The sequence below is a fragment of the Salarias fasciatus genome, chromosome 6 (assembly GCF_902148845.1).
Source record: "Salarias fasciatus chromosome 6, fSalaFa1.1, whole genome shotgun sequence".
NCBI classification, from domain to species: domain Eukaryota; kingdom Metazoa; phylum Chordata; class Actinopteri; order Blenniiformes; family Blenniidae; genus Salarias; species Salarias fasciatus.
This window is the reverse complement of record NC_043750.1, coordinates 14,939,849-14,952,981: the sequence shown is the minus strand read 5'-3', so window position 1 is coordinate 14,952,981 and position 13,133 is coordinate 14,939,849. Positions and strand designations below refer to the sequence as shown.

The window sequence follows — 13,133 nt, the reverse complement described above, 5'->3', positions numbered from 1 at the left end:
ATATATATATATATATATATATATATATATATATATATATATATATATATATATATATATATATATATATATATATATATATATATATATATATATATATATATACATACACACACACACAGACTGATGAACACATTAGCTGACATAACATTGGTTGAATGTTATCACTCACTGACTAAGACCGATAAAAGGAGACATAAATGCTTCTATGAATCTTAGATAATTTATCTTTGCATGTTGGATATTCCTAATGCTATTATTTACTGGTGATTACACAATGGTAAGAGTAAAATTAGCTAAATTACTGCTGTGGTAATCTTCATATATCATACTGGAGTCCATGACATACGCACACAGAGGCACGTATTAAGTGAAGACATCTCTGGGATATATATATGTGAAAATGTCAGGCACATTCAAGTCACCTGACAAGGTCTCAAATTGTATCATCTGACGGCTGAGAAATACTATGAAGGGCAGGACGCTCCTGTTGCAAGGGAGGAGATGGAAGTGTGTGTGTGAGTGTGAGTGTGCACAGAAGTGTGATCGGGCTCTGCTCTTGATACACACAACAAAACTCACGGTGCCCATGACAACAAACGGCAGAGAGGGCCGCTTCTACTTCCTGTCCGTCAGCCAATTGTTGTTCGATGTATAAATAGTTGCCGGCAATTTTCTGGATAATCAAACAGAGACGGCGGTGAGACTGCAGAGTGTGTGACACACACACGCGCCGACACACAATATCTCTGCTCACCCTCTTGCTTTAGGCTACCTCGTGACCACTACCAATCATATTAACATGGATCAAGCAGGAGGTTTTAGAGAGCGGTTGGGGGGAAGTATTTTACCCCCCCTCCATGGTGGAATGCAGGCTGGGGTGGGTGTGGGGGGGTGACAACAGCTGCCAGTGAGCCGTGGAGCACTGAAACGCTGCTGACATTGGTGGGATAAAAGGGCGTGGCAGAGGGAGGAAGACGGAGGCTGTTGTAGCGGTGAGGGGGGTAATAACGCTGTACAGGAGGCCTGCTGGATTTCTGCTGAGCCTTCTCATCCGTAACATCCCACCATGACACAGCGGAACTGAAGTCATCTGGCAGGAAGAGGATATAACAGCTTCATGTACAACAGGGACTGCGTAATTTCACAGGAGCAAAATAAGTAAAGTATTTGACCACATAATTATGTCGTAGGGTTTTACTCTTTGAAAAAAACACTTCACTGAACACTGTACTCGGGCTGTCAAAAGATTAATTTTTTAAAATCACGATTAATCCTGCTTTGACTTGCATTTTTTTTAAACTATGCTGCTTTGCATTTTAAGGTCATTTTCAGCCCATATCTTAAAGCATTAATCAGTCCAAACAATCAGTTTAAAAGTTTAAAAGTTGATTTTAAAGTAATTGTTGAAGTTTCAGTGTCACGACTTCCTGCAGCGACTGATTTCTTACCAGAGCGTCTTGATTGGGAATCAAACACAGAGAAAAAAATTACATTTTTGACCTTGTTGGGTTTTCTTTTGAAATAAAGTGCCATGTGGACCAACTTAATACAATGTCTATGTTAAAAATACAGTTTTCAAACTGAAAAAAAGTCCTAAGTCGAATTGTGTTTAATCATAATTAAAAGAATGAATTCTTAGTCATCCCTACATTAATTTATCGCAATTAATGCAATTAACTCTGACAGCCCTACACTGTACAGACATATATTTGGACTATACATTGTTTGCATCTGTTTTTTAGGACATTTCACTACTTAGAAATTTTGGTTTGCTGCAACATTTCTCTTATTTCTTGCAAATGCCAGAAAACCTTTGAGAGCGCACATCATGGAAATTATTGAAGGATGTGAAAAACACTTGAAGAGACCTAACTTCATTTACCTATCATTTTAGGTTTGATCCTATTTTGTAATGTATATAAATAAAAGATTAATGAATTTTCTCATTAATGTAATTTATGAGAAAATGCATTAACCTTTTATTTGTTGTGATCCCAGAAAAAAATATTTTCTTGCTGAAAATGTAACTTTCATAAAACTTTACATAGCCTTTAATATTTTTCAGTTGTTGGATTGTTTTCTTTCCTTTTTGAACAATATTGATCAAACAAATCGATAAAACCGGAGGAAATGACACATAGACAAATGTAAAAATAGAAAATCAACAGAAATTAAATTAAAATGAGTAAATTATTGTTTGCTTAGTCATTTTGGTGTAAGACAAATATTAAAACAGATTTTTTTTCTGCTTGTCCCCTCTGACAATAAAAATGTGTTATTAAAACTATGCATACAGTGCTCTTTTACTTTACACTGTTCACTGCATCATTAGTCCACTTTATTTCTGCTACATTCACTCCTACACTGACGGCGAGCGCTTCGATGCAAGGCGCTCTGTTGGGAGCAGTTCAAGGTTTAGTAACTAGTAACTAGCAGCACTTCCTCTGGCAACACTGATGGCCCATAACAGGCACTCATCCAGGTCAATAACTGGCAGCTCAATCCAGGGGAAAACACTGTTTCGAAGTCCATTTCTGAAAAGGATCAATAAAACTGGAATGACCTCCGTTTATCTCGATCTGTGCACCACCGGAGCAGTTTCACATCAAACACGCCTCTTTTGTTTTGTGGTAAAATAGTGTCCCAGTTAAAGATGGATAAGCAGAGTTCATAAATTCCACATCCAATAATAATGATTTCAATAAAAAGTTCCAGATTTTGATAACTACCAGTGGTGAAACAGTCTAATTTAAATTTCATGCCACTGTGCAGGAGATACAAATACAGACGAGAGCTGGATCAACGGATGAAAAAGTTGACTGAGCAATTTTCATCCTAGAAAAACAAAATGCCTCACACACAACACAAAAAGTCTTATCAGGGAGCAGTGGAAGTGTCTGTTGAGCTGATTATGAAGTTTCTTACCTGGTTACAGGTGCTGATGTCGACTCCATTTTTCAGGAATTCCAGGACTTTGTCGATATTTCCCGCTCTGGCAGCCCGGAGAAAACTGGTGTTGCTGTCAGACTGAATACAATCACAAACAGACATGGAAGGGATTTTAGAAACAGGAAACAAGCATCTACTTTGAGTAATGCTGGGTTATAAAAAGACAAGAGCAGAAAATGTATGACTTTTCACAGCTTAAACAAAGTGAGTACCTCAAAAACACACAATCAGTTACTTTTAATTTTAATCGTTTAATTGGTTTCTTATCTCATTGTTCAGCCTTTTCTCTGAATTGTCTTCATTAAAATAATGATTTATTGCGAAACACTAAAATAGGGGGTTCAGAAAATGTTTGATGGTTTTGTAGGAGTCAGACTGCTGATATCAATGTCTGAGTAAGCTGTTCTAATTTTAACCATCAGACATCACGGCTGCACAAAGCAGCTGCAACACACAGTTTTCATCACTACACTGAATGATCACACTAACGTGGAATCATTTCCTTCAGGCTATCCTTAAGAATGCATAATATCCAGGCACGTACATAGATAAACATTTTATGTAAAGAAGCTTAGTGTATTTTGGGATTCTTTTAATGATTGTGTCTGTGAATGCTTCAAACTTTGCACTGATACACACAAGAATGTTGGCCTAGTTTTACTGCTCTTCAAAGGATGTAACAGAAGAAGTGCAGGATCCACATGGCCTTTTCCTCCGAGCAGGGCTCCGTATCGACTGTACACATTCCTTAAGACAACCTGAGACCACCGCCGCCACCGCATCTCGCTGTAACTTCACCTTACTGTCACCATATATACGTCTCTTAAAAATAGTGTTATTTTATAACCTTCACCAAAAATAACTACAATTCCAAGAAGGTTTCAATGATTGGTAAATATGCATACCACCAAAAAAGGGACAGAGTTTCAAAAAATTCTGTTTATATGCACAAATCTGGAATTTTAAAATTTAAGTTTTAAAGAAAAGTGCAAATAATTCGAAGTATTTCACAAAAATTGTACAATTATGGTAACACAAATTATTTCATACCCGCTGGTGAAGAAATTTGTCATATCAGTAATGCCTAGGGGTGTAACGGTACACAAAAGCCACGGTACGGTACGTACCTCGGTGTAAGGGTCACGGTTCGGTACATTTTTCGGTACAGTGGGGAAAAAGTAAAAAAAGCTCACAAATGTACCAGAACATTTTTCCCAAGCTTTCCCATGCGACACATTATTGGCCCAGTTTACATGGTGTTTTTTCAATCCGATTGTAAACAATAGTATTAAACGCGAGTGTATTCATGTAGGCATACGAAGCATCCACGATGAATCCTCGTTTACAAGGACCCTGTGACATGCGCACAAAGTCTCACGAGGAACTTGCAGGTCTTCCCCTCTGCAGCAGCAGTCCTCAGCGCCAAGCAGAGAGTGTTTATCTGCTGATATCTGCTCAAATAATGTCCCAAAATCTCCATGGTATGCTGCTGAAGGAGCGGCTGCTCCCCTGACCGCAGCACCGCCGAGCGGCACGTCTCGGTGTGAGCTCTGCGCCGCATGCCGATGTTTCGAATTAACTGGTGCCCGTGTTAACTTGTGACCAATAATGACTGAAACATCTAATCGTTCTAGCGAACCTCGGCTATCGACAGTTACAGTGAGTGTATACGTTTGAAGTCTTTTGTGAGTCTTACTTTAACAACTGCTGTAATCAGCCTGTGTTTACACAGACCTCCGCTGTCATTAGTTAACACGGGAACCAGTTAATCCATAACACCAGCCGGCGATCGCTCGTATTCTGCTATGGAGCTCTTTATACAACTCGCTGTAGCGCGATTTGGTTCCATCTCGCCTCTCCAATGTTTTTTATGTCGGGGTTTTGTATTAAAAAAGTGTTTTTCCACCACCGTGGCGTTCTCTGCTGGTTTTTTGACTGTGCTGCTTCCCGTTTACTGGCACGTCACACGTCACGCCTTAAGAGGGAACGCACGCGGAACAAATACTCTCCCGTTTAATCCGCTCCTCCACACGCTGCAGCTCTCATTCCGCTTGTACTTTCTTCTTTGTTTGTTCATGTTTGGACCTACTTGTTGTACTTCTTCTTCTTCTGTGATAATGGTGGTTGCCGGCAGCTTTTAGGCTCATTACCGCCATCTAAGGTTGGAATTTTTTTTTTTTTTTTTTACTCACTGGTGTATTCGTCGTGTGATTGTGTGTGCCGAACCGTGACCCCCGTACCGTGACGGTACGGGACGAATACAAATACCGTTACACTCCTAGTAATGCCTAACAGTCAAAGAGTCCAAATGATGAACGGACTTGTCTGCACCCAGAGAATTCATCAAACGAGAACATTTTGTGTAACATAAAGTCCAGCAAAGAAGCGCCACACACCACCAAGCACTGAGCAGCTAAAATCCTGCTTCGCATAACAACAGAACAGAATCTGTAACCCAAAACTCCGGAAGCATATCTCTCATTTACCAGATATTTACCAAAGTCAAAGTTTCCAGTTAACCCTCTGATTAATAACAATAATTAGAGAATGTAAATAAATTAAAAAAAAAAACAAAACTTGTCTACTATCATCTTTCAGGTTGTAGACAGCTTTATCTTCCATTCTTCATTCAAAGTATGAGTGGCTTTATTAACTTATAAGAGTGTGGACAAAGTATTAACCTCTTTTAAGTGGGGTTAATGCATCTACATGTCGGACAGACACAAGTGGACGTCAGCTCGTGAACTCAGCACAATCTCCTCGCTGCATGTCAGGAATGAGGCCACGCCACCCCATGGGGTCAAGGGTCAAGCCCCTCACATGAGACGTCACCACATGTACACAAACTCCAGCTGCGGCGCGGGGACGCTCCCCTGAAACACCGTATCAATAAATGCAGCCGAACGGTGTCTTACCAGCGAATCGTCTGCGGCAGAGTTGTCCTCGCAGTGGTCCGAGCGCTGATTCAGGTCATTATCACTTCCACCGGCCTTTAGAGCTTTATCTGATCCACACGCCTTACACGATGCTGCATTGCCCATGGTTACCATCCAAACGAGGATTTCCCCACTTATATAACACCGTTTCTCACTTGTCTCACTGGTCTGGGATGGTTTGCCAAAGTCCAGTAGCAGCACTTACGCGTCAGAGCCCTTCCATCCTACTTTACTGGATGCAACATTGAAACTTGCAACGCATCCAATATGCGCATATTTATTACTCCAACTTTCACTTCCTTCTCCAGTAATACCATCTACATACAGTATATCCTCTTGCTGTTTCCTTCAGTCCTTCACCCAGCCTCACACACCTCCAGCTCCGTCCTAATGGATGTAGCCAAGGCCCAGTCCTGCCTGCCTTCCCTCCACCGCTTCCTCTCTCTCTGTGTAGGTAACAACTGCAGCCATAAACATTTAACCCTCACTGTCTCAGCTGTTCTCGGAGATCCGTACCCACAATTCTCAATCTAACCGAGTCACCAGCCCCCCGTGCTGCGACTGACCCGGGCGGGGAGCACGACAGCTGGGTTCAAACAGGAATGTACACACACCTCAGAGCTTGCCAAGCTCTCCAGGAAAACTACGGGCGACATTTAAGAAACAGAAAACTTTTTTCATTGAAAAAAAAAAACCTTCAACATAAGACCAGTTAAAGCTTTCATAATTGAATCACACTAATTTTAAGAAATAATATTTAACTTAGAGTCTTTGAAGCTCTCTCACAGACATTGCCCACTCACATACTGTAATCTATTTTATGTGGAAATAATTCACAAGTAGTAAAATATGTTGTGATGACATCTTAATGCATGCTTAAATTAAAAGTATTATCAATACATCAACATTTAATAGTGACTGCTGCACAGGAGTGTGGCAGTCTGGTAAGATCATTAGCCTCCATATTGGTCTAAAGTTACTTGTGTGAAATGTAGCAGAGCGTGACCTGTCAGATTCCACATGCTATCACACGCTCACAGCCATCACTGATGCAATCAGGTGTGTGTCAGCGTACTTGTGCGTCGTTTGTTTTGAGTGTGTTTTCACCATTTCACCATCTGCCTGTGCCGTTCATTCGTTAGCAAAGTACGCCACGCAGCCAGAGATTGGATTGATTGAGAAGCAGATGTAATCTCTGTATCTGTACAGGATTTATGTAGATTGACCTGGAGTCCTTCATCTATTGAAGGGTAGTGGATTACACACTGTACTCCGTCTCAGGCTAACCATGTTTGTGTACTGTATGTATGGCGATCCGGAGTCTTTTATTTCAGTGTAATACGCTTCTCATGAGCGGCTCCAGCGATTCATTAACTGTTGCTGTGATCAGTGTCTTTTCCACAGTCTGCCTTTCAGCGTTTGCCCTTGACACATATCCATCCACAGCAACGTCCACATGTGTGTTTCACCCACAGCACAAACTCACACAGTGTTCATCGCTGATGGACAACTTCCCAGCATCCTTTTGTGAAGAGTCCACGTGAGCTCATGGTGATGGAACTGCAAGAGTATGCACATTAAATAACATACGCAGGATTTACCTGGCGCTTTCGCTCAGCTCTTTCTCGCTGCCGTCTCCTCCTCTCCCTTGCTTTTTGTAGAGCTCTGTATTCTGGATGGAGCTCGAGCTCACGGGCTTTCTTCAGGTGGGCTGCAGCGTGGGCCATGATTTCGACTTTTTAACCTTTCTTACAAAATGATGTTGCTGGTCACTAAAATTTGACTTGGTGAACTTCTATCTTGTAAATTCTTTGTTTCCAAGAAAAAAAAAACAAACTTACTGTTGGAATTCTTAGATAGTTTTCAAGTATTTGGCTTTAAACAATCCAGGAATTGATATTCAACTTTGTACGATCATTTATCCATACTCAGGTGAAAATCACAATGAAAAAAACGAAAACAAAATCCTTTTTTTCCCCTTCAGATATTTTCTTCAGGAATCAGGAATCGGCCCTCGTTCCTTCAAAAACAATAAAGCAAAAATACAGGTCCTCTCATCCAGACGTGACAAAAGAAGAACTATTCACATGTCCTGAAGAGATGAAAGGAGACGATGACTGAAAACGGCTGATGAATGTTCAGGGTAAAATCCATCCACCCACTCGTGACATATCCCCTCACAGAGTAATACACCCTCAACACACACGCACGCACGCACACACACACACACACACACACACACACACACACACACACACACACACACACACACACACACACACACACACACACACACAGGGAAAGACCCAGTCCAGATGTGCATGCGAACTGTATTCCATGTGAACAGATGTTGCTAAAAAAAAAAAAAAAAATTGCGTGTGCATGTGAGTGTGTGTCTGTGCATGTGTGTGCATGTGCGTGCACGTGCTTCCATGTGAGTGCTGGTGTGTATGTGAAACAGGGCGACAGGAGAGTGTTTATTGTGTAAGGGGTTTAGGGAGGCTGCACGCCAGCAGCCCATTGACCGCCGCAGTCACAGACACTTTGCCTCTTGCTGAGAAAACGCTCTCCGTCCCGAGCAAAAATCATTTTAGGGGAGGAAACGTTTCATGAGTAAGAACTGGAGGTGAGATGAGCACGGAGAGTTGTAGAGAGTTACATAAAGTAAGGTGGAATACTACTGGGTCCTTTCTTTCATCTGATTCTGAGTTAAAGGCTGAAGCTACTAGAGATGAGAGAGATGCTGTCGGTTGCAATAGTTCAAACTCGAGTTTGATTAATTATATACTTTATCTGCACTCATTCAAAAAAATTAAGCAGTGAGGAGAAACAGGTTAATTTATCATGATAACTATGGACAATCCGATGGAAAGAGATCAAAGGGAGTGCAGATGGGAGATTTTGCGTACAGGCTGTCCTTCAGTGAGACAGCAGAGACGACGGGCCACACCACTCGGTCCACAGGGGGACCGTCAACCACCCCACAGTGGCTCCGAATCACCTGGAGGTTCCAGACTTCCCTCTGCACGTGGGGAAAGTGGGTCGGCCCTGAACCTCCACTGCACTGCATCGTCACTCCGGGTGGCTGATGGAATAAAATTTGACGGCTCCTGCATGTGAGTGCGTTTGCTCGCCACCGGCGGATGGATGTCAAGGTCTCTCACCATCAATGTGGCTAATGTTAGGAGTTTGAAATTTCAGCACCGGGGACGGGGACGCTATCTCACACCTCTATTTCTGTTCACACATTCAGCCTGATATGTTTTCACTGGCTCCATCAACAGCAGCACTGATTTGATCCAGTAGTCATGAATGAGGCAGTAGTGCTGTATCACTCTGCATACTGTAGTGCTCTGAACATGAGCGCTTCATTTGGATTAATGGCAGCGCTGCGGTGGGAGAGAATCCACATGTCAGGGACCCTATTGTGCTCTTATAGCACTATCTGCTGGTGAGAAAGGGAACAAGGTCCAAAAAATCAAATGAATAAGAAAAAAGTTACATGATGCAGTGATCATAATTGTAAAATAATTTTTTTTAAACAGGAGTACCAAGTGTAAAGATCAATGTATTTTATTGTAAAGGTGATAGATTTTTAAACTAATTAAAAAAAAAAAGTTGGTTCCATGACAGCATTGAGTATTTACGGTGTTAAGAAATGGCCAAATGCTGAATATAATATTTTCATTTTATGATACAGCTGACCTAAAATTAAGGGCTGGTTGTTTTTTCTTTATGTAAAGCTAATAAATACTTCATAATTATATTACAAAGATGTGATGTAAATAAATATTAATTTTACAAAGATTTGGGAAAATCAAGATCAAGTCCAGGACCACTGGATCTCAGCTCTTCAGTTCCATGGTCGACATTGTCTTTTAAAGCCAACCTACAAATCTGATTGTAAGATAAAGAAACCAAAACCTCCTCATAACAAAATACATCCCACACCGCAAAGAGATATAAATAAACTGGTAAAAGTATAAAAGTACTGCACTGTCTAACTTCTAGAGTTACACATTTAACAGACATAATACATCATTATTGATCAGCATGTAAGTTGATCCAGAAATAGTACGCTCACAGTGAGAATGCCGCAGATGTTCCGTGCTTATGCATCAGCAAAAACTGATCGGTAACTTTTATTGATTACTCAGGGAGGCTAATGAAGATTAGGAGAAGGCATTATAAACTGACAAATATAGTTTATGTGTGTGTGTGTGTGTCTGTTTGTGTGGGAGTGTGTGTTTTGTTCATTTAAGAGTCAGATTACCCTGGCAGAGGGCTCCAGAGAAAGCTGATGGGAGCTCATGTTTCTGTCGGTGGGGGGTAAATGGTCTGCGCTCCATTTTATAGATCCAGAGGCTTTTATTTGGTCCATTAGGGCAGTGTGATAGACAGATATGGGAGACACAGAGGCCAGCAGATGCATCCCAGCTCAATTGCTTCAAACTGCGTTACGTACACAGTGACACACACGTTTGGATGTGAAAGTAAGGCTGTTATAAGTTAGAAAATAAGACAAGCAGATGAACAGAAATTAGCTGTGGCTCCTTTTTGAAAGACTGTTTCCTGTTTTGACTCCATTTTATTAGATTTGTCAACTCAACACGAAATAAGTCACTTGTGTGCAAAGAGGCACGCACTGGTGGTCGCTGAACAGTAAAGGTTTGAAACTAAAAAAATCACTCTTCTGTCGGACCTAATTGTAAACCAGCACTTACAATGCTGGGCTGACTGTTTTCCATGTCTGATGTGCATTAGTTTAACAAAAAGTCGTCTCTGTCGAGGTGTTTTTGTTTTCAGATGAGAGATATAATGAAAATAAGTTGAAATTTATATTGCATGTGTAATACAACTGAGGATTGTTTGGTCATTTGTGTTTGATTTTCTGGCAATATACATCCATCCATCCATCTTCTCTACTGCCACATCCTCTTCAGAGACAATCCATGCTAATTAATAGGATACGCCCCGGACGAGTCGCCAATAAATCATCGGGCAAACACGGAAATCACACAACTATGGGCAATATGATTGCATGTGGTGCATGTTTGTTTTTGGGGGTTTTTTTTGTATTGTTGGAGGAAATTGAGGCACCCCTCCAAAAAAGTCAGAGAAAATACAAGTTCCGTAGAGAAAGAAAGCCCTGACCTGCACTTCAACCTATGACCTTCTGACCTCACCCTCAATATCAAATAAACAGATTGCACATTTCAAATTCCTCTCAGGGGGACAGACAGTAAAATGATCGACTAAAAATAAATAATTAAACAAAAAAGCAGGCGTTTATAATGGTGACGATAGAGATTCTGCTTTCGTAAATGAACCTGGTTTGTTCCTTTAACTGCTCTCTGCTTATGAAGCCCTTCTTTGTTTATGCTGTTGCTTGTCAGGTTGTTTTGCTACCGTTGTTGTTTATGATTTGACTGCTAATGGAGCTGAAACGCTGACTCGTGGCTTTCTGCCCATGATGGGCATTTAGAGGAGTGCATTGCATTTATGTTTTAAGAAGAACGGATCTCTCCCTTCCAAACAACTCGTCGACACTTCATGAAACTCATTCATTGTTCATGATGACTTTAAACCTCTTCCAAACGCCTCTTCCTGCTCGTTGTTATTTATGATTGAATCTGATTGGTTAAAATATTCCTTAATTCATTTTGGAGAGTGAATCTCCAGAAACACATTGTTTGGTTTTCCTAATACTTTATTTGAAAACAAGCAGGGAAGAAAATATTTCAAAACATGTAACAGTCTATCACAGTGTAAACACACACACACGCAATTAACTTGAACTCATGTTTTTGGACTGTGGCAGGAAACCCAGGTACAGATTTAAAAATCCGTACACACACAAGCAGAACGTCCAACCCCACACAGAGAGGATCTGGAGCTCGGTATCAAACAAGTAACATGCTAAGCGATTAACACCGAAGTTAGAGACTGTAACAGTTTCTCATTGCTGTCAGTTTGAGATTCTTGAGGACGGTGGTTGATATCCCAGTCATCTGGAGTGTTATAATCTCAGAACAAAAATGTAGAAATGTCTGACTTTTGCTTTGTTTATTCTAAAGAGGGCAATAACGCTCCAGCTTGGAAGCACGCTGCATTACTGCATGAGGAAAGCCAGGATCCTGATGCATTTTCCTCCCAAATCGAGCGCTTCATTGCTAACGTTCTCAATTTGTATTTCAGAGATTATTAAAAATCTCCAGGAAGAAAAAGCACCCAGACAGCAATACCTCCAATATACCCCCATCATCACAATTTCCACTGCATCAGTTGTTGACCATTACTGCTTTACGGTTCAGGCTGAATCATCTTTCTTCAAGTCGGCCTGTCCAGAGCCTGGTATTAACAGCTTTGGATATCCAGATGTTCCATGTTACACTTTTTTTTTTTTTGGTTTTTTAACATCCTTATATATCAGTCTAGGGCTTCTCTGATGTCTTAATCCCTATAGAGAAATGAAAAACATTCAACATCAGTTTCTTTAAGGAACAAAATAATTTGATTCACCATGCTTTCACCAACTCAATCAAAACAAAATGAAGCTTTACTTAAAGGGGCTGTATCATGCAAAATTCACTTTTTGTGTGTTTTAACCTTGTTATATAGTTATGTACTCACCAAAAACACCCCCAAAGCGTTTTTTTCCTTCGTGCCTGCGTGTTTGAGCTTTCCTCGCGTTTCTGCTGCTCAGAGAGGCAGCCCCTCCCGCACCCGTGAAAACGCTCCATTTCCCACGTTCACGTCACACGGTGAAGATGGCTCCCCTGAGCCCCCCTCCCGCAGGCCCTCGGCAATCAGCGATGCCGCTTTTTATATATCCGATTACAGAGATAAACTTTAACCATCGTCTGAAAGCAACAGTCAAGCAAGAGCAAGAGTCTGAAGGGTCTGCGCTTGGTGAGTTTCTCACAGGAAGACGTTTTCGCGTGTATTTGCGTGTGGAGAAGCTAGAGCTAAAGAGCTAAATCTAACCCTTAGAGACGCTAACGAAGCGCTGATTGGTTGAAGTACACTGTCAGTCAAAGTCCACAGGGGGAGAAGCGGGATTTTCAGTGAAACGGAGCGTTTTCTCTTCCGGGTTTCAGAATTAGCCCCAGAAAATCTTTTATTTCACACAAAATGACTTTTCCTTTGCGCCAAAAATAAACTATAACCATGTTAATGCCATTTCTAGGGTTTGGACTAGCTAAAAAAGCATGATACAGCCCCTTTAAAGCACAAGTCTCACTC

General features: G+C 41.1%; 1 protein-coding gene across 10 annotated transcripts in view; it reads right to left on the bottom strand.

Moving 5' to 3' along the window:
* Positions 1 to 13,133, bottom strand: part of ank2a (ankyrin 2a, neuronal) — a 78,323-nt gene that overhangs the window by 56,020 nt on the left and 9,170 nt on the right. For all 10 annotated transcript variants that reach the window (XM_030093549.1, XM_030093553.1, XM_030093552.1 and 7 more), the window contains exon 2: positions 2,929 to 3,030. In XM_030093549.1, coding sequence (XP_029949409.1) covers positions 2,929 to 3,030 — 102 coding nt within the window. The remainder of the gene's footprint in view (positions 1 to 2,928; positions 3,031 to 13,133) is intronic.